Source organism: Notolepis coatsorum, assembly GCF_963971535.1.
Source record: "Notolepis coatsorum genome assembly, chromosome: 3".
Taxonomy (NCBI): domain Eukaryota; kingdom Metazoa; phylum Chordata; class Actinopteri; order Aulopiformes; family Paralepididae; genus Notolepis; species Notolepis coatsorum.
This window is the reverse complement of record NC_140167.1, coordinates 201,063,584-201,086,204: the sequence shown is the minus strand read 5'-3', so window position 1 is coordinate 201,086,204 and position 22,621 is coordinate 201,063,584. Positions and strand designations below refer to the sequence as shown.

At 42.5% G+C, this 22,621-nt stretch overlaps 1 protein-coding gene across 1 annotated transcript in view; it reads left to right on the top strand.

The window, feature by feature from the left end:
- Window positions 1-22,621, top strand: part of tmem259 (transmembrane protein 259) — a gene marked incomplete at its 3' end in the record, with an annotated part of 94,469 nt that overhangs the window by 52,573 nt on the left and 19,275 nt on the right. The window contains exons 2-6 of the mRNA XM_084311505.1: window positions 6,118-6,420; window positions 12,493-12,667; window positions 13,242-13,352; window positions 18,855-18,977; window positions 22,269-22,369. Of these exons, the coding sequence (XP_084167631.1) occupies window positions 6,118-6,420; window positions 12,493-12,667; window positions 13,242-13,352; window positions 18,855-18,977; window positions 22,269-22,369 (813 nt within the window). The remainder of the gene's footprint in view (window positions 1-6,117; window positions 6,421-12,492; window positions 12,668-13,241; window positions 13,353-18,854; window positions 18,978-22,268; window positions 22,370-22,621) is intronic.

Here is a 22,621-nt window from a genome sequence, read left to right as displayed (position 1 = left end):
CGGGCGGCGCGGTCCTCTGTCTTGTCGATGGCATCAGTCATCTCCTGGGTGGTGAGCAGGCGGGCCTTGGTGGTGTTCCTCCTGACCTTTCCAGATATTCGGGTGAACTCTATCTGGGCCAGGAGTTGTCCCAGGTCCGCTGTGATCCTCCCTGCTGTTACAAGGGGGTGGTTGAGGTAGGGGTTGGGGGGTGAGTCCTGGACTAGAGCACGGGGGCTGGGAGGGGGGCTAGGAGCACGGGGGCTGGGTGGGGGGCTAGGAGCACAGGGGCTGTGTGGGGGGCTAGGAGCACGGGTGCTGGGTGGGGGGGCTGGGCTGGGGGGTAACAGCAGGGTTGGCACCAGGAGATGCAGGGGGAGGGGCAGGGGCAGACGGCATGACCCGCGACCAATCAATAGCTGCAGGTAGAGCTGCCGCGGTATCGGTATTACCGCGGTATCGCTGTTACATCATGCCCACCGCAGCGTTGGGCTGAATACCGGCATCACCGCTGTTTTTTATTATATTATTATTACGCTCTCGTTGGGCTTGCGGCTCTGCAGATATACCCTACTTCTCTGTCGAGATTCCAAGCGACCCTATTGGGTACCAGAAAAGTCACATGAAACACTGCAGACCACTGATTGGTCAGAAGAGATACGCGAAGTGCTTTTACTTCCTGAATCTCAGCCATGAGCCATTGATCAGAGCTCAGTCACAACACGGCTAATAGTACGTTAGCTCCCACCGGAGACCCGAGTGGATTACCGACGCCGTCGCTCCTCAGGGAACGAGGCATAATGATTTTACTGCAACGAAATGTTATAATAAAAGCCCTTCGTTCTATACACTTGTCTGATTGAAAACTTTATTAACAGACCGCAGAATGGGTACAACTCGGCACGCTCTGAGCAAAGAAAGGAACTTAGATATTAATTGAGTAACGCTTGCCTTGCTATGGTCCGGTAAATACGAACGTGTAACTATACTAACGTTAATGCCACAAATCGAATGCCTTTGTAATCATAAGTAGTAACGTTATAATAATAAGAAGAAGAAAGGGTCGGGGGGGTAACCGGCGGGCGCGCCGCTACCACCCCTGCTCGCGACACCGAGGGGAGACTTCGAATCCGTGTTTCACTTTTAATAACGAATGCGTGCTTGCCGAATCCCAAACAATATTCATGCTGCAAAGTCATCCTCTAAAGATAGACATTTAGACTAGAGGCAGGCTATATGCTATAAAGAGTAGACTACAAAAAAAATGCATTCAAACTTTTTTTTTTTTTTGTGTGTAATAACCGCGGCGGTAGGAAATATTTTGCAAATTTGTGCGGTAAGGAAAACACCAATACCGCGGCAGCTCTAGCTGCAGGGTCCAGAGGGTAGAGGCCACACCTCCTGAAGCCAGCCACCACCACCCTCCGATCTTTCTGCCTCTGGTAGGTGTCTCTGAACACCCTTTAAAACTCCTTTTTAGAAATCATGAAGGAGTGGCTAAAACTGCCGACAGATCTCCCACAAGCCCGGAGAAATCTGCCTTCAAGGGTGCAAAGAAACTCACATCCAGAAGCTGAAGGATGTGAGAGGTGTGTGGCGGTAGGCACAGGAGAATGACCCTCTCCCTCTGTGCCGTCCGGACCAGCTCTGGATCCAGGTGGGACTGGTGACCGTCCATCACGAGCAGCAGGGGGCGCTCCTCCGTGGCATACTTCAGGAAGTGGTCGGTGAACCACTTCCTGAAGTATGCCACGGAGGAGCGCCCCCTGCTGCTCGTGATGGACGGTCACCAGTCCCACCTGGATCCAGAGCTGGTCCGGACGGCACAGAGGGAGAGGGTCATTCTCCTGTGCCTACCGCCACACACCTCTCACATCCTTCACGATCCGGGATCCGGATCGTGAGGCGATGGTGTTGCCTCTCCCTAAAATTGATCCACCACCCCTGGCCAAGGGATGTTTTTAGGTTCCCTGGGTGGCGGAGGTTATAGATGGCCAGGGCGTGGGCCAGGACCTGCGACCTCGTCAGCGGAAACCCATAACTGGCAGAGTACAAGCAGTACTCCACCAGGGAACTTTCATCTTCAGGGGTAAGATAGGTGCCCCGGCCGATGTTGCAGGCCAGAGACACCTTTCCGCTGAGTCGGTCGATCAGGCTGGACTTAGGGACCTCGAACAACGTGGCTGCCCGCCTCGCACTCCACCTGCCTGCTCTGACCTCTGCAATGGCCTGATCCATGGCCTCCTGGGTCCACAGACGCACCTTCCTCTCCCTCTTCCGCATTTGCCGGATATTAGGCATGCTCTGCAAACACAAAAATATTTTAAACAAGAAAGTAAAATAATATGAACTTTATTATTATTGTACGACTGACGAGTTTATTTTATTTGATTTATTTAGCACATTATTTAAAAAAAACAGTGCTAGGAGGGAACTTATGTGAGTGATTTATGATGAAATTAAATTAGATTTGAATTGTTTTTTTGAATATGGATAAGGAGGTTGTTGACCTCAATGATGAATTTAGTTTATTGCTATGGTTTGTTGGATATGAGTGAAATTCTGATGAAAAGATGCAGAACAATGGAAGGTATCAAGAACATCTTGCCTATTGTTAATGAACTTGAATATGAATGAGCATGAAACCAAAATGATTATGCTGAAATATTACCAGACATGCAAACACACACACAACCTTACCTTCACCCAGTTCAGCATGGCAGCCTCACACACACACACCTCCATTCACCTGTAGAGAAACAAACAAGCACACACAAACCTACCGTGTCTGCTGTGCTGTCTCTGGACTTTGTCACTCTGTCTGTCTATGCTTCAGATGTTTTTTTATACAGAGATTGAGAGAGAGAGAGAGAGAGAGAGAAAACCAGTTAATTATTTTCCCCGCGAAAATTATTGTTCTCCCTTCGATTATTTTCGCGCAACCTCAGTTCATCACTCGTTCAGACAAACTTAGATCTCTTAAGATTACAAATGTACAACACATTTCGTCGGACAAAACACTGGCTATATATGCTAGCAACATAACCAAACAATCTGACTTCATCTTGGGGCGAGTGGGAGTTCATGTTTAAGGAACAGGATGCTACTTTTACTTGGAAATCAGCGTCGCCCCGAACACATTCGAACAATTATAACGTTGCAGTGGTACAAACGTTCACATCTAGTAGTCTTTAGATGACTAAATATAGATGAATACTCATGAAATTTGATATATATACTCTAAAATAAGTGATTTCATATCACCTACCTTTCGACGTCAAAATCTGGTGGGGCTGTGAGGAAAGATCCAGAATGCCGCGCAAGATGGGGCGTGACCGAAGTTGGGTTTGGGCTAGGGATGGGTACCGAATTCGGTACTTTTGAGGTACCGAACCGAAACACGTCGGTACTACCGAGTATCGAATCAAGTGAGAAACCAAAAAAAATTAAAAAAAAAAATTTATTAATTTTTTTTTTTACTTTTTTTTTTATTTTTTTTTTCATGTCAACGTTCACACGCACAATATATGCTTACCTAGGATTTGACTTGATTCAACAACAAAGCAGTCGGAGCAATGACAAGCCGAAAACTGTCGAAATTATAGTTATTTGAAGTTTGGATTTTTTTTTTACGACTGAGGTAGGTAAATAAAATTTCGACAGTTTTCGGCTTGTCATTGCTCCGACTGCTTTGTTGTTGAATCAAGTCAAATCCTAGGTAAGCATATATTGTGCGTGTGAACGTTGACATGAAAAGAAAAAAGTAAAGTTAAAAAAAAAAAAAAAAAAGTAACAATTTTTTTTTTTTTTTCTTTTTTAAAGTACCGAAAAAAGGTACCGTTGGGTACCGGTATCGATTCACAGGTACCGGTACCGGTATCGGTTCAAATGTGAAAGGTACCCATCCCTAGTTTGGGCGTTCCCAGATAAAGAGGGTGACCGGGATTGGTTTACGTTCCGTTAGGCCTATTCTTGAAGTTAATAAAAGAAAATTCCTTCAGTAGCATAATAAAGTAAAAGAAAACCGACTATTCTGAAAGAAATAGCAGCACAACAATTGTATTACAAGATAAAGCCATAGGGCGTCCGGGTGGCGCAGTGGGCAAGGCGCTCGCCCCCAACGCAGGAGATACTGGTATCGAGCCCAGCTCTCGGCGTTGCTTCCGGCTTGGCCGGCCGTCGTACTAACACAATTGGCAGTGTTAGAGGGTGGGAAAGCCGGTGGGTGGGTCCTGGTCGTTGTAAACAGCGACTCCTACAGTTCGGTCGGGGCGCCTGCACAGCGAGGAAAGGATCTAAAAAATGGTTTGTTTCCGGTTGCTGACCGACCCTGCTGATTTAGGTGCAACCCAATTTATTTGATGAGTTAAAAAAAAAATAAAATAAAAAATTTGTATACAATACAGTTTCATAGAAATCTTAGTCAAACCTTTAGTATTATGGATATTAAACATGCTGGCAACCAATGCAAGAGGCTGCGGTCTCGACTCCCGGAGAGTCAGCATTGCCTTGGCTCGGGCTGATCGCTATACTAACTCGTTTGGCTGAGTTAGGGGGAGGGGAGCCATGGGTGGGTCCTGGGCGTTGTGGACAGCGACCCCTACAGTTCGGTCGGGGCGCCTGCTCTGCAAGCGTAGGATCTGGAGAGAGGTAGTGCGACCTTCCACACGTTACACTCTCCCGGTGAGAATCTGCGAGGCCAGGCTGGCTGCCGGCTGGCTGCACATGTGTCGGAGGAAGCATGTGATAGCCTCCGGCCTCTCGGACCAACAGTAGGGGAAAGTGCGCAACAACCAGGAAGGGGGTTGGGAATTGGCATAACGACTAGCAGTGGGATGGGAGAAAAAAGAAGGGGGGAAAAGATTAAAAAAATAAAAAAAAGATAAAGCCATAAAAAAATTTCATATCACATTGTAATTTGCACAGGACATGCGGCACAATTATCTTGTTTCCAAGATCGTGGAAAGCCAAGATCATAATTGAAACTTGATTAATCGCCCATCCCTAGTATTGGCAATCATCACATTGAACCACATGACCAAAATCTAGTTAACCCATTCTCTGCCACCACTTTGATCATCCTAAACCATCCTCTGCCAGCGCTATTTGTCTATGGAGATGTTCACCTTCTTTGCATGGCTATAACTTTTTAAATTGTATTGCTAAATTGACATTACTATGGCCCATTCAACATCAATTATCTATCGTTCAGGATGTAGGAACGTTTTACTTTTTCATTCACACATTCATACGAAAATACCGTCTAGAGTATAAATGTTTTTATCGTTTTCTGCAGTATTTCATAGAACGTGAGATATAGGCATAAATGCATATATTAGATTATCAAATGCAGTTTGATACCGATCCATGCTATATTAAAAATGTCAACTGTACATGGTCCTAAACGGTATGACTGATCATCTGCGGGTGAACGGAGGTGGGGGGGGGGGGGGGGGGGGCGGGGGGTTGTTTATAATTCCGTGACCGACGTTAAATGATTTATGTAGTATGGGTGATATATTGATCAGAGCAGTTTGTATCGAAAATGATAAAGAAAAACGCTGAAACTCACGTCAGTCTCCTCGTGCCGTTGGGCGATGAGAGTGGAACAAACGGATCCCAGTTATGTGGTGGGGATCGCGGCGATCCAGTTCCGGTTTGTATAATACTAATATACGCCCAAATCATGTTGTTTATTGAGTTATGGCAACGATCCATGTCCACGGTGTGTGGATTGAGTCCCGGGACGATAAACGAGTGGCCGGACGGAATTAGGGGACGGACCGAGCTCCAACGAGCATTTCCGGTTTGGCAACTCGCCGATCGGCCACCAGGTGGCGGTATTGAAGCGTTGCAGAGTTGTGATGGCTCCCGCAGCATATGACAAGGCTCCGTGGGTGAAATATGAATTCCATGACGAAAATATGAAATATGAACTTGAAACACGCTGTACAGCGATATTGGCAGACAACGCATGGCGGGCAATAACGCTGAACAGCGATATTGGCGGGTAATGGGTTAATGTAATGAAAAGTGGAAAATGTGTTGATACCATGTTAATGTAATCTCTCTCATTCTCTCCCTCTCCCCCTGTCTCTCTCCCCCCCCCTCCCTCTCTCCCCCCCCCCCCCCCTCTAGGCTCTCTTCGTGCTCTTCATCCTGGCCTACATCCACATCGCCTTCTCCCGCTCGCCCATCAACTGTCTGGAGCACGTGCGGGAGAAGTGGCCGCGAGACGGCATCCTGCGGGTGGAGATCCAGCGCAACTCCAGCCGCGCGCCCATCTTCCTGCAGTTCTACGAGACGGACGGCTTCCAGGGCCTGGTCAAGGAGGCGGAGGGGGACATGGAGGGAGGGGGCGCGCCGGGGCTGAGCCTGCAGGAGGAGGACGAGGAGGAGGAGGAGATGACCTTGGAGATGTTTGACAACAGCTCGGTGCAGGTGAGGATGTCACCGTGGATACTGCCACGAGGAGCAGTCTATATAGAGCAGGGGTGTCGAACTCATTTTCACAGAGGGCCACATCAGCATTATGGTTGCCCTCAAAGGGCCAAAGACCGTATAAATGTTAATGTAATGTAAAATAAATGTAGCTACATTTACATTTACATTTAGTCATTTAGCTGACGCTTTTATCCAAAGCGACTTACAAGTTCTGTACGACAAGCCATCAGGAAGGGCACAACTCTATCAGCTGAGCAACAATGTTCATCAAAGTGTTGAGTGCTACAGTGTAGGTTAGTTTATTAGGACAAGTGCATGACAGTACGGTTAGTTAGGGTTAGATTTTTTTTTTTTTTTTATATATATTTTTTTAAATTCAGATAATGGTTGAAGAAGTGCGTCTTTAGTCGACGGCGAAAGATTGGACGTGATTCGGCTGTCCTAACTGGGGTGGGTAGTTCATTCCACCATTGTGGGGCAAGGACTGAGAATAGGCGACTTCTCTTTGATGACCCTCCCGGAGCTTGGATAGGAGTAGGTCTGAGGCGGCCAGAAGATGCAGAGCGTAGGGGTCTTGAGGGTGTGTAGTTAGAGACCATTGACCAGAGGTAGGCGGGAGCGGTTCCCTTTGCCGCACGGTATGCTAGGTCGAGGGCCTTGAAGCGGATTCGTGCAGCAATGGGGAGCCAGTGCAGGTCCCTAAGAAGTGGGGTGACATGGGCCGACTTCGGTAGGTTTGAGATCAGGCGGGCCGCTGCGTTCTGAATGAGTTGAAGAGGCTTAGTGGCAGTGGCCGGGAGGCCAGCGAGCAGTGCATTGCAGTAGTCGAGGCGGGAGATGACTGTTGATTGGACGAGGAGTTGGGTGGCTTCTTTTGTCAGGAAGGGGCGGATCCTTCTGACGTTGCTCAGGAGGAATCGGCAGGTTCTGGTCGTCGCTGCGATGTGAGCAGAGAAGTTCAACTGGTCGTCGAGGACAACACCAAGGTTCTTGGCGGTCGGGGACGCAGTCACAGCTGCATTCTCGACTGTGATTGAAATGTCGGTTAGGGGGGAGGATTTGGCCGGCAGGTGGAGCAATTCTGTTTTGCTTAGGTTCAGTTTGAGGTGGTTGGACGTCATCCAGGCTGAGATGTCGGACAGACAGGCCGAGATCCGCTCAGAGACGTGGATATCTGAGGGAGGGAAGGAGAGGAAGAGTTGAGTATCGTCGGCATAACAATGGTAGGAGAAGCCATGAGACGTGATAATGTTACCCAGTGATTTAGTGTAGAGGGAGAAGAGAAGGGGTCCTAAAACCGAGCCCTGGGGGACATAACTATACATTTACATATTGTTAAACATGTTTCTGTATTTATTACTTATTCAAGTTACACATATTGCATATGCATTTGCATAGATGTAAAAATATGTTAGCTTATGTTATTTTAACAAATATTTTTTGTTTATCAGAACCCCATATTACTCCATCAATCAATGATCAATCCATTCAAGTAAATAACAAAGAAGAATATCATCAAATACAAGCTATGACATTAAGTTTGTTCAAAACCTTTTTGTCACAGTCAAGAGGAGCAGAACTAACAACTGAGCTGCAAAGAACACGTGGGACAGATGTAGCAGATGTTACAAAAACAAATGGCTGCACACAACCTTGCAGAGGCCATACATCCAACTAATGGAAGATCGTTTAATTAACTTTAATTAACAGATTGCAGAATGGGTACAGTACAGTACAGCTCAATACACACAATTGTTAAGGGGATGCAGACCAGAGAAAGACTTTCGTCTTGTTTACATCAGGGTCCCCCATTTTCAATTCGTAATGAAATTGCTATTATGTGTCTGCATGAACACACAACTGTAACTGTACTCAAAAATAACAAAATAAGGGTTGTGTCAGTTCACAACTATATTGGTCAAGTTTTGGGTGGGACTTGTTTGCGTCCCTACAGCTTCTTATTCAATTGAGCGAGATGCTCGGTTATGTCACACAGCCAGTTTGCATCCGACAGTTCAGACAATATTTCTTCAACCTTTTGTTACCTATTCCGCCTGGATCTTTTTTGTATTTTGGGCTGTAAAATTGTCTGAGGAGTAAGTGCTTTTGGCTTTTTTCCTTTGTTACTTTATCAATACCTCAGATGTTCAACATACATGTATGTGTAAGAATGTGTAATAACTAAGGCTGTCAAAGTTAAAGCTTTATTAACTCATTAACCCACAATTCTTTTAACGCCACTATTTTTAACGCAAGATTAATGTTTTTATTTTTTTAGAGCTCTTGTGGGCCACATCAAATGACGTGGCGGGCCACATTTGGCCCGTAGGCCTTGAGTTTGACACCTATGGTGTATAGGAAAGAAACGCCAATCGATAATCTATCATAGATCTATCAGGGCCTATAACTCTAGTTTTTGGAATTACAGCAGAAAACCTTAAAAACATACTTATATTCTAGACCAGACCTGGGCATTGTACGGCCCGCGAAAGATTACACGATGATTAAAAAATAAATAAAAAATTATTATATATATATTTATTTATTTATTTTTATTTTTTACATTTTTTCTTTTCATGTCAACGTTCACACGCACAATATACACTTACCTAGGATTTGACTTGATTCAACAACAAAGCAGTCGGGGCAATGGCAAGCCGAAAACTGTCGAAAGTGTTTTTTTTTTTTTCACAACTGAGGTAGGTAGATTACATTTTTTTTATTTGCAATTAATTTCAAGGCAACTAGGCAGCAACAATCTCGAACACATAAACCCTGAAAGAAGTCAAACCATCAGCTGATCACCGGCACAGGTACTCATCCATGAATTTTCAAGGCGTTTTCAAGATTTCAAAAAGGTTGAGGATGAAATGCAGCTGGTTTCCTCTCCTTTTACCTGCAGTGTTGATGGTGCACCCACTGATGTTCAGCTTGAACTCATTGACCTGCAGTCTGATTCACTACTGAAAGAGCACTTTAAGTCAGCATCACTGCTAGAGTTCTACTCTGCTCTCAAGGGGGAGAACTTTCCAAACATGAGGAGACATGCTCAGAAGATGTTGGTTCTCTTTGGATCCACCTATATGTGAACAGACATTCTCAGTCATGACGTTTACCAAGTCCAGGTACAGATCCTCTCACTGATGAACATCTGGCAGCTGTGCTTTGCATCTCCACCTCAGACATGCAACCTGACTTTGATGGACTTGTTAAAGCTCAACAGAGACTGGATTTATCACACTGAATGAAAACAAAAATAGCTGAAGAACACTAAAATGTGGAAATATAACAAGTGAAATGGGACACTTGATATTTTTTTTTCTTTTTTTTGCACAGTTCTGAAAACATTAAATGTTTAATATAGGCATGTAAAGTCAAAAAGGCTACAAAACTGGGACACTTTTCTTTACACAGTTCAGTGACATGTCTTGTTTATTTTGGCTATAAGATGATGTGATGTCTTTAGAAAGCTAAGAAAATCCTTGTTTCAATAGTATATGAAACTCAAAATAATAACTATTTGTATAGCACTTTTTCATACATGCCCTTTGTTATTAATGTTTCACATTCTGTTTATCATTTTGGAAATAAATAAAATTTTATTTTTGAAAGCTAACCTCACCTTTTAATTGCCAAATAATAACATACACTCTTACCAGGGGTCAAAACAATGCCATTTACTGCTTTTTATATAGAAATAAAATTTATATTATGCATAATTGAGTTTGGAATTTTGGCCCGGCTCTCCAACATATTTTCAGTTGCTCATTCGCCCCCCCGGGAAAAATAATTGCCCACCCCTGTTCTAGACGGTATTAACACAACAATGTATGAATGAAAAAATATAACGTTCCCACATCCTGAACGATAGATAAGCGATGTTGAATGGGCCATAGTAATGTCAATATAGCAATAAAATTTAAAAAGTTATAGCCCTGCAAAGAAGGTAAACATCTCCATAGGCTTTCAACGGTGGCAGATTGGGTACAATGATGGGCACAACCCCCGGCGCCCAATGTGTTAAGCTAAGAAGTCTGCTAAGAAGCATATAATATTTATTATTATTATTTTATTTCATTGGGTTTTTAGCCCTAGTTGCACTTTTGTTCTTTTTTGTGTTTATTTCATGTTTTTAACACTTTGATCGCCATGGTTAAAATTCATAATTTACCATCCCTCGCCATCTCTATTTGTCTATGGAGAAGTTCCCCTTCTTTGCAGGGCTATAACTTTTTAAATTGTATTGCTAAATTGACATTATCATGGCCCATTCAAGGTCCTATATGTATTGTTCAGGGTGTATCAATGTTATACTCATTCACATATTCATACTAAAATACGGTCTAAAGTATAAATGTTTTTATCGTTTTCTGCAGCTTTCTTCAGATTTATAGCCCTAAATGCATTATATTGATGATCAAATACAGTTTGGTAGGAATCTGTGCGAGATAAAAAAATTTCAACTGGATGTGCTTCTAGGAGTTACTACGTATCATCTGATGATGACCGGATGGGCGGGGGATCGTTTATAATTCCGTGGGCAGCGTTAGATGATTCATCCAGAGTGGGTCATATGTTCATCATAGCAGTTTATATGGAACACGTTAGAATATAACGCTGAATCTTACCGTGGCAGATGAGCGTGGAACAGAATAGTATATACGTCCAAATCATGTTGTTTTTTCGAGTTATTTGCACCGATCGATGTTCACTGTGTCAAGACTGAGTCTCTCTAACGATAGCTAGTGCCCGGACCACATATGGATGAGCACTTCCGGTTCAAAGGGTCATTTCCGGTTTGCGATCTGCCGATCGGCCACCAGATGGCGCTCTTGAACCGCTAGAGAGTTGAGTGGAGCTTTGCAGTGTGTCTCAGGGCTCCGGAGGGGAAATATGATTTCGATCACAGATTTTTGAAATATTGATATCAAAGACGAGTTACGGCGTCTTCGGCAGAATGAGCATGGCTAGGAATGACGTCTTAACTCGTCATCGGCGATCATAGTGTTAACAGTGCATGAAAGATTGTGTATTACTGCACAAAAAAAATAATTGAAATAAATCATAGTGGTTAAAAAATGTGGGTCGCGACTTAACTAAGAAATGTTGGGTCCCGAGGCTAGACCAGTTGAGGCACGAGGGGCAGTCTATATTAGGGATGGGAATCTTTAAGAAAAATCCAGATCGATTGATCACATGCTATACTCGATTGATCGTGTATTACTCGTAAAGGGGGGGGGGAAGATTTTTTTTTATATTCTTTTATTATTTTACTTAATTTTGTTAATTTACGTATATGTTTAAGGAAATACAAATTATTAATAATTTAAGATGAATTTTTCTCATTTTTCTCAGCTAAAAATATTGTTTGGTTCCTGTTGGTTGTCAGTTAAGGCCATGGGTAGGTAGGGAATTTATTTAATTTTTATTTTATTCTTTCCCACGGCGACTATGGATAGAGAATTTCTTTATTTAATTAAAATGTTCACAACAACATGGATGTACAGCATGTTTAATATCCATAATACTAAAGGTTTGACTAAGATTTGTATGAAACTTTATTGTAAAAATAAAAAACAAACAACAAATTTTATTTTATTTATTTTTAAAACTCATAAAATAAATTGGGTCGCACCTAAATCGGCAGGGTCGGTCGGCAACCGGAACCAAACCATTATTTTTGTCAGGCCCTAGTGGTCTATATAGAGGCACGAGGAGCTGAATCAGCTGTGTCTTGTGAGCTGATGAAGCCAAAATGTAGAAGTGATTCATGATTAACGGGCTAAACATTTAAAAGCTCATCAGATCTCTGGGGGCCGTGGGAACACAGGGGGGCTGGGACGATTTTCGATTAGTATTCGAATGGTTCCCAGTGACTATCTATCGAATAGCAATCTTGTGTGTTTTGCCCATCCCTGGAGACGTGCCCGTCTCTTACCTTCCAGCGGTTCTCTGCTGCCCCAGCTGTTGCTTCTCTCTGAAAATGCTTGTCATCTTTCTTTCACTTTTCTTTTTTCCCCCCTTTGGTTCCACTCTCTCATCTCTCTCTTTCACCCCCCCCCCCCCCAGTTCGAGCTGGACATCGAGCCGCGCCTGAAGCCCTCGCTGAGCGGCATCAACAGAGGCCATGGGGGAGGAGGAGGCCTCAACGAGAGCCAGGACCTCTCCTTCAGCCAGGCGCCCACTAAAGGTATGCAGCCGCTGGGGGAGACTGTCTCCGAGATTGAGATGCTAACACGAGCAGGTAAACCCAACACACCCCACTCCCCTCCTCCTCCTCCTCTTCCTCCTCCCCATTGTCCTCCTCGATTCACCTCCCTATCTCCTGCATCTACACCTCAGTGAGTTACACGCCTTTTCAATCGGCTTTTCCAGGCTTTCCACTCTGTTCCATGTTTCCCTCTGAACCTCTTCACTCTCGCCATGTCTCTGTCCTCGGACCTCCTTCAGTTTGGATGCGTCTGCTTCCGATTCACATTATTTTATTGTCACAGTTTTAAAAATTGTACATACATTCAGGAAAACGTGAGACTTGTTTTTCCCGGCACCTCAACCTCGGTAGATGTGTAAACATAGTACACAACATATATTCTATCTATACAAACTATAAGCTGTAACTATACATATACACTATAACTATAAAGTAGATAAGCTATAAATAAACTTATTTATTTATTTAATTTATGAATTTTAAACTATAAAACTAAACATAATACATGTGTAGTCCGGTGTAGCTGTCCAATCAATAATGTAATCATAATAATAATAATAAATAATAATCAGAAAGACATGATGTTGACGCGTGTGTCTGTCCACAGTGTGGCCCCAGGAGGAGTACATCGTGGAGTACTCTCTGGAGTACGGCTTCCTGCGTCTGTCCCAGACCACCCGGCAGCGCCTCAACATCCCCGTCATGGTGGTCACACTGGGTAAGACTGGCCCAGACGGGCATGGATAATGGATGCTGCTACGCTTGTCAGAAGCTCGTCAGAAGCTTGCCAAAAAATAATCATAATAATATAGTAATACACTTTGTTTGTATAGCACCTTTCATACAAGAATTGCAGCTCAAAGTGCTTCACATCATATATATATATATATACGTTTTTGGATTGTTTTTACTTTTTTTCGATTTTAATATTCTATTCAATGTCTCGGACCTGTACGTTGCTGTTAAAAGGCATACTGGGACCCAGAGGGTGCAGTTCCGGCCAGATCCTCCCAGGTGGCAGTATCGAGAGTGCAGTAAACCCTGTTCCAGACCGGGTGTTACGTTTAAACCGCTCCGGGGACAGTTTTTTAGTACAGGGAAGCCTAGGGCTTCACTCGATCGCATTGAATAGTTTTCGGGACAATCGATGCATGTGTTGTGCCGTATTATGTCGTGGACCTGATGGACATCAGATGGACCAGATGGCGATCAAACAATTGGAATATTCTTTTTGGAATAGCCCCGACCACAGGTAAGGACTATCTGATGTCAATTTCAGCTTGATCCAACAATGTTTTCATACAGATCCAGCTGATCGGCGTGTGTTGTGGTAATAACGAATGCCGTTCATGATCAAACATAATACCTATTATATACATTTGATTTCGAAATAGTAGCGTGTCCAGGGACGAAACGCCAATGCTTTTAGTAGAATTCACGTTGCGCCCGCATAATACCTATTATATACATTTGATTTGGAAATAGTAGCGTGTCCAGGGACTAAACGCCAATGCTTTTAGTAGAATTCACGTTGCGCCCTATAACCAGCCTCCCAGGAATTAGCCCGGATCATTCCGAAATTATACTTATATTCACCACGGCATAACGCTCGAACGTATTCATGAAAAAGTAAATAATTTTTAGCATCTTGGACAGACGATGGTTACTGTCAAATGACCATAGTATTGTATCCATAGCTATAATATAGAATATAGATATAGCTCTACAAACAATGTGACACACTACTATCTTTAACAGCGTGGCCTAGCTAGAACAGGATGAGGAATATCCTCGGCCCTGAATGAGTTAATAGGCCTCTTCGTTTACGGTTTGATTATCACTGATACACATCCTTTTAACTTTAGCTTTTGTGATTTATGATCACAGGGACTCGAACCCACCGTATCCTTTCAACTTTAGTGTCTCGTACAAAGGGTTAATAATAATATAAATGTACCTGAACCGGGTTGTTGTGAAGCCAACCCGTCCACTAAGTGCATTTAGCACAGGTCCCGGTAGGAGGAAATAAAGCGTTTTCAAAAGTAAAGGATATTTATTATTATATTTATGACACAAGGGAAGGGGAGAACAAACAGGGATATACAAGAAGACAAACAACACTACGCAAAGGTAAACACTAAACAAACACAAGTTATCAACGTGTCACAGGACACAAGCCAAAAGCCACATGGTTGGCAACACCCCACTCCCCGCAATAACAAACACAACACAATAAGGCTATTCCAAATTAACAGAGTGCCACGAAACACAATCAAACTTACCTGGCCCAAACACCAGTAGCAGTGTGAACACAATGAACACACAACAAGGCCAACACAACAATCCACACAGGTCAGTGGCAATGGCAAAAGGTGCAACACAATAGTCAATCCACTCAATAGTGGCAATGGCAGAAGTGTGTGCAGACTCTCTGGCTTTATCCACCCGCCCCTTAATGAGTGATTGCCCTCAGTTGCCATCATCATCGGGTAATCAGCACACTCCACAGGAAGGGGCGGGTGGCACCTGAGAAGGGAAAACAGAAAAAGGGTTATCATCATGGTACGTCACATTCGCTTTTGTGATTTATGATCACAGGGACTTGAACCCACTTTAGCCTTTGTGTTTTATGATCAGGGACTCGAACCCACGATGGTCTAGTAATTTTTACCCGAAAATTACTCTCTATTATTGCATTCAACTATTGCACAACATTCAACATTCAAAATCAAATCAAATGTATTTGTAAAGCACGCAATCACCCCATGGGCTGGACAAGTCTTCTTTAAACAGACCAAGAAGAAACATCACAATAAATCAAGAACAAAAAAAAACATCATGAAATCCAAAACAACACTCCCAGACATACCCCAGTGAAGGTAAGGAAAAACTCACTAAAAACCTAGCAATAGGAAAAATGTGGAGGAGAGAAACCTTAGAAGGGCCGTTCAAGGGGGGGATCCCCCTTCTTGGATGTCAGTGATGGTAGTGTTGCTATGGATAATCGATGGGTGGAGAATAAAACAGGCGAAATAGTTGGTATGTATGAACATATACGTGTAATAAAACACATATGTACAAATTGTACATGCAATAGCAACTGGGGTACATATGCATTTCTTTTACGATTTTTGACTATTCCTTCTAAAAAAAGAGAAACACATAGGCTTGAACCATTCATTTGCACCATCTATTATTGCCCATTATGTCCACAAGAGGGCAAACCAATACAACGGGAGACATAACTAGTATAGGTTATATTTATTTAAACAAAATAAATTAACTTAACACTTTCCGTGCCAGCAGGGGGTGCCAGAAATAGGCGCTTGAGTGCCAACGCTGTAGTCAATGGCGGGCGATCATATTTGCGAACGCATGAACTATATCTTAAATTATGGCTGTGTCTAATACGCCCGTCGCTTATCAATGACTTGTTTGCAGTCAACATTGTCAAAACGGATTGTTTTTTAATCTGTTCATTTCCATTTTATACCATTTTGAAAAACACTTTTTTTTTTTTTTTAAACTTTCAGAAAAAAAAAGAGATTCTGCAGGAATCACGCTTTACTGGAATACACAAAACACGTTGTCATTTTTCGGCCTATTTATGTATCGTTTTCTTATAAACGCTAGATTATCGATAGTATATGTGTACTTATGCACGCTATAGAAGCGGGCTGAAAAATCTATTATCTTATTTCCTGATCAGCACACACACACTCACAGCCACACACACACATATGGGACACGTTGATATATATGTGAAAATAGATTATCCCAAGACTGGTAAAATAGATTCCTTACCTCAGATCGGATGTTCTCCAAAAAGATTATTCCAATTCCTGATCGCCATTTCAAATATCGATTGCGTTTATTGATCCAACGCTGGGTGCTCGAAAGACATATTCCACGCTGTTCTGATGGTGGGCAATGAATGGGATCGGCTCGGATTACATGCCTGACAAGTAAAATGTGGAATCCGGACTCTTTTTTTCCCATCCATTTCCTTTAGTCCAATCCAATGGGGTGCAATACCATCCGGAGAGACGATAGAGGGCGGTATTTTCCCTGTTCGAGCTCAGACAGATCCCCACTGGTAACGTGAGGCTAGATTGATGAAAAATGAATGGAAATCGATAATAAAAAAAATTACGATTAAAAACTAGATTTCTCGTCGGTTGGCACTCAACGCATGGCATGAACTAATGAGATTTCTCGTGGCTGGCACTCAAAGTGTTAACATACTCAGTGCGTGAGGAGAAATTGGTGCTAGATTGAGAAGGGTCTGTCTCTCACACAAGGTGTGATAAACATGGAACAATATCTTATTTCCTTGGAAATAGTAATGAAACCATTATCTAAAGGTTTTACCCTGATGGATGATTTACAAATGCTATTCAAAAAACGGAAAAGTAGGCTACTAATACTACTGCTATTCTTGACGCTAGAACTCCCAAAATGCTAGTGTTAGCATACAAAATAATGGTAGTCCAGCTGCAGCTTACATAGCTTGTACTTTATTATTTTATTTTATTTAACCTTTATTTAACCAGGTAAATCATTAAGAACAAATCCATATTTACAATGGCGACCTGGCAAAAGGCACATCCTGTTGAGGGATAGGGGGCCAGGAGGTAAAACAAATACAGAGTTCAAACAGAACAAGATTAAAACATGTTAAGACAAACTGAGCAAAACCAAACAGCCACAGCAGGCAGGCAGATGCAGGTCCTAGTTTATATCCTTGAAAGCTGATTTGGAGATGACTGACATGAGGTTTGACCAATTACAGAGTGTGTTTTGGGGGATTTTCAGCGGGATGAGATGATGTGTAGATGTTCTCAACCTTTCTGCTCCCAAGGCACCCCTGTGTTCAATAAAATATTCCAGGGCACCCCTACATACGATAAAGACTTTTCCGGTCCTGTCTTTTTTGCTACAATGATGACAAAAGTGCTTGCTTTCAAAATAATGTTTATTTAAGAAACCGGGAAACACATTTGTGTGTATATGCCTATATAATGCATTATTAACAGGTGTTTCAGGTCTAAATGGCTTAGTACTGTTGACATTACACTGCTTGTAGTAGTAAATCAAATAGCATACCGTATTTCTTTAAATAAAATTACAGAAAATTATCACTAAAGTGCTATCTGTTGCAGCTGCACACTTTTCCATAAAAATAGCATATTTGGATAAGTGTGACCATTTCTCAAACTGAAAATCATGTATTTTCTTTTAAATACAGAAAAGGATCACTAAAGTGCTATCTGTTGCAGCTGCACTGTTCTCCATAAAAATTGCATATTTGGATAAGTTTGACAATTTCTCAAAAACAGAAAATCATGTATTTTTTTTTAAATACAGAAAAGGATCACCAAGTTACCATTTCTCAAAAAATATAAATGAATACAGAAAATAAGCACTCGTTCAGTGGACATTTCTAGCTCAATGCGAGGTCTGCTGCTGCTGGCTAATAATACGGTCAATACGTGGGATCTTTGACAAGGCAACACGCATGTCATCCTCAAGGCTCAACTTGGCCCTATATTTTGTTTTCAGAGCTGTCATGGATGAAACGCCAGCTTCACACAGATATGTGGTGCTGAATGGTATCAACACCTTAACTGCTGCATCATGAGATACTTGGTACTCAGCACCACACACTGAAACGAGCTCTCCAGGTGGTATCAGATGAGATTTCAATGAGTTCTTCCAAGAGTTTGGATGGAGATGTGTCAGGAAGCTTTGTCTCAATGTTGTCTGTAAAGTTTTTTTTTATCCAGAGTAACTTGGTGATCCTTTTCTGTGTTTTATTAAATAATGATTTTCAGATTTTGAGAAATGGTCAAACTTATCCAAATATGGTATTTTCATGGAAAACAGTGAAGCTGCAACATATAGCCCTTTTTTCTGTAATCTAAAAATAATAAAATTTAAATTTTTAATTTTTTAATCTCAAGGCACCCCTGGCAGCTCTGCGGCACCCTAGGGTTTTAGGTTGAGCTCAGAGCAAATCATCATCGACCTTTATTTATACTCGAAAAGACAATTGAGGTCACCCTCATTTTCAATGTCGTCGAGACTTTACATACATTTCAATGCACACATTTCTACAATATAACAATAATACATATATTAACACTTTCAGTGCCAGCAGGTTTGGTTCGATAAGTGGTATCAGCCTTAGAAGTGACACGGTTGACTCATGTGTTCACAGACCCCATGAAGGACCAGTGCTTTGGGGACGGCTTCAGCCGCTTCCTGTTGGACGAGTTCCTGGGGTACGATGACATCCTGATGTCCAGTGTCAAGGCCCTGGCAGAGAACGAGGAGAACAAAGGTGTGTGTGTGTGTGCGTGCGTGTGCGTGTGTGTACACACACATATTACTGTGCTTACGAGGACCATTTGGAGCTCTGGACTTGAGTTTTGGGGGACATGTCAGCCTTGTCTTCAAGGTGAAAATGGGGACATATTTGGGTTAGTGGTTAAGTTTATGGTGAGAATGGATGTTAAGTTGGGTTAAGGTTATATACATGATGTGGTGAGGGATAGGAAATAATTTTAGTCATTGTATGGTCATTAATCGCTTAATTTTCTTGTGTTATTTGCGTTAATGCATATTAATTAATACATGGCTAAATGTGTGTGTATGGACTGCAGTGCAGTCACAAAGAAATTCATGCAAATGGTTCGGTAAAGTACTTATTGGTAAAGTAATCACAAGTACTTATTGGTCACAACTGTATGAATGGTGACCCATTTTGTGAATAGTTTTGTTATCTGATGTAACTATCTTTGTTGGCAGACGGCTCCTTCAGACAATCTCTGTTAACAGTACTGCTACCAAGCATGATCAGTGAGCAGCGTAGTTCCACCTGCAGGGATTAAAGCGCTCCGTCTTGAGACTGATTTCCGTCAATTTGATTCAGAGTCGTGATGGATTTTCCGTCAATTGGCTACCTGGTATAATATGATTTGTAGACGGAACAACATAGGCACCCGCCAAGCGCCAATGGCGGGCAGGTTTTAGGTTTGGCGAGTGACATTTGTGAGGTCTGAGAGGTCTGTCCGCCATATGGCGGGTAACAAAATAGTCATGTAAAATAATTAAAACTGCGTGTGTTTTGGTCTTACGACAGTTGCCTTTTTTGCAGCCTCGCGCGTCAATCTCTCCTTGTTTACCGACTTGACATCCACCACCTGCTTATGTACCTGCTTGCACTGTAACGTTACGCACGCCTGCTATACCGATTAGCTAACGTTAGCTTAATAGCGTTAAATGGAAGGAGTAAGCCGGCCACTAAAAAGAAAACCCACCGCGGTTTTCTCAGACGAAAAGGATGAGCGGGACCACCTAACAAAAGAAAGTTTCGAGAGGAATGGAAGTTTGAAGATAGCGGTTTTTCAAGAGACTGGCTAGGCTACTGGGGGCTGTAGTGGTGAGTTGTTAACTTGTTCCGTGTGCCACATCTATGTCAAAAAGAAAAACAGAAACAACACATTAGTCATTGTCGTGTTACTTCACAGTACAAATACGTGAGTCCTCTGCTGTGGTTGTGAGTATCCTTTATTAGCTTAACTCCGTAGCAACATCACACAGGTGTATCTCTCTGGATCTGGTATATCCAGTAGCAGAAACGCATTCACATCATTAGGCTATGTCAGAAAACACATGTGCACAAATTAGGGATGCCCCGATCACGTTTTTTGCCACCGATACCGATCACCGATCGTCTTGAGCCATATCGGCCAATACCGATCCGATACCGATAATTTTTGATTGATTAAAAAAAATTATATAAATATATATATATTTTTTTATAAAATATATATATTATATAATTATACTTGTAGTTGTATTATCTGCGAGACATCGCCACCACGCAACAAGTCAAAATGCTCGCTATCTGCAAACGGCTCCACTGTCTGTGTCTGTGTGTATACTGCTTTGGTCAATTCAGCTGCCCTCGGCGTCCCCAGTCAGAGCGAGTTCAACTTACTAACAGGGTGAAGCATTAGGCTAAGTTTCCATTTGTCCCTCCGTCAATGATATTATGTTATTTTCGTTATCATTATGTAAACAAATGCACATATGGATTGTTTGCTGCAACGTTTCTGAATGAATTGAAGCATTAATAAATAATACGCAGAGAATTTAATTAGATTAGTATTATTAGTATTAATAACAATATATTGTTTTTCATTTAAATGTCTGGAAGAGCTCAAAAATAAAAACGTAAATTGATATTTCCGTAGCCTTCTTTTAGTTGATCTAAATGTGACTCATTGTGTTAAATGGGCACATAATATCGTCTCATATCGATCGCAGGCACCTGAATCGAATCGTATCGTATCGTGGCAGACTTTGTGATATCGGCAAATATCGTATTGTTGTCCAAAGAATCTATATTGTATCGTATGAAACTGGTGATTCCCACCCCTACACAACATACATGACATTATGACATTTATGACATAGGGACATACAGATACAGGTATATAGTACTGTTACATTTGTCACATATACGATATGCAAATATACAGTACTGTTACCCAGAGATCCTAACGGTAAATATATACATATGATGAGGAGGAAACTGTACATTAGGAAGGGCTGGGTGGGTGGTAAAAATATATACATACGGTGGGGAGGAGACTGTCCATTGGGGGGGGGGGGGGGGGGGTTGGACATTTACGGTGGCCAGTTTCGAATTGCAGCCTCCCGTAGGTGCTCTTTGAGAGTGGTTTTGAATGTGGGTAGGGAATAGGATTACATTTTTTTTTACAGCTGTGGGTAGGGCGTTCCACATTGTTGTGGCATAATTGCGAAACGTGTTTAGTCCCTTATTTGTATGATTATAAGCCTTTTAGTTCATGGTTCAAAATAATGGGAAAAGGGTGCTAGCTCGCCATCAATCAGAAGCTAGCCACAAGACTTCCATTCACGCTCTCCAGCACACAGCCTCCCTGCCTGGCACAACAACCACAACAGTAGGGTCTATAGTCACAGTCAGGACAGTAGGCTCTACAAGTAGGCTCCCTTAAAACGCGAATGCTATAAAAAAAAAAAAATACAATGGACGTTAAAATAAGAATATGACTTGGCCTGAAAAAAAGTTCTGTCAGGAGATTTTTTTTTTTGCTTTAATCCATGTGGGTTGCAGTGTGGGGGCCGCGCCAATCCAAGTGCTCCTGTCCGTCTTCGTCAGGGACACGGCAGCATTAGCCATCTGTTCTGCATTATTTTTCCATTGGGTTTATCTCTCTTCTCTGGAGGGGAAACCCTTGCGATCACGGGGGGAGAGAACATGCAAACTCCACTCAGAAAGGCCCGGGAGATACCCCACCTGGGTACCTGGCAACCCGGCAACCTGGTCCCCAAGCGGGAATCAAACCCAGGACCTTCTTTGCTGTGAGGCGACAGTGTTAACCACTACACCACCAATATTGACAGCCCTAATAGTAATACAAGTAGTGTATGAGAGAGAGGAAAGGTGTCACTATTTTGACTTGGTTCTTTACGTTGTGCAGGGCCATTTGGGGACAGTATTTTGCCTTTGGGTTGTTAACCTACTGTGCCCATATGGAATATGAGCTAATATTGACACGGCTGCTGCGTGTGTTTGCAGGGTTCCTGAGGAACGTGGTCTCCGGAGAGCACTACAGATTTGTCAGCATGTGGATGGCCCGCACCTCCTACCTGGCGGCATTCGTCATCATGGTCATATTTGTAAGCATCTTCACCAGCATACTGATCGAAAGTCACAGAGTGCGTTTACATCCACGTTCATACTCTGGAAATGTACTAATATTCTGATCAAGGTCATAGTTTGAGTAAGGTGTTTACAGTATAGCCTATGTAACCTTGGTATAGATAGAAATACTTTTATTTTTATTTTTTTTATTGAGGAGTTTACACTATCTATCTTAAAGGGTCTTAAAGAAAACCTTTGTACTGTCTTTAACTATGTAGCTAAAATTG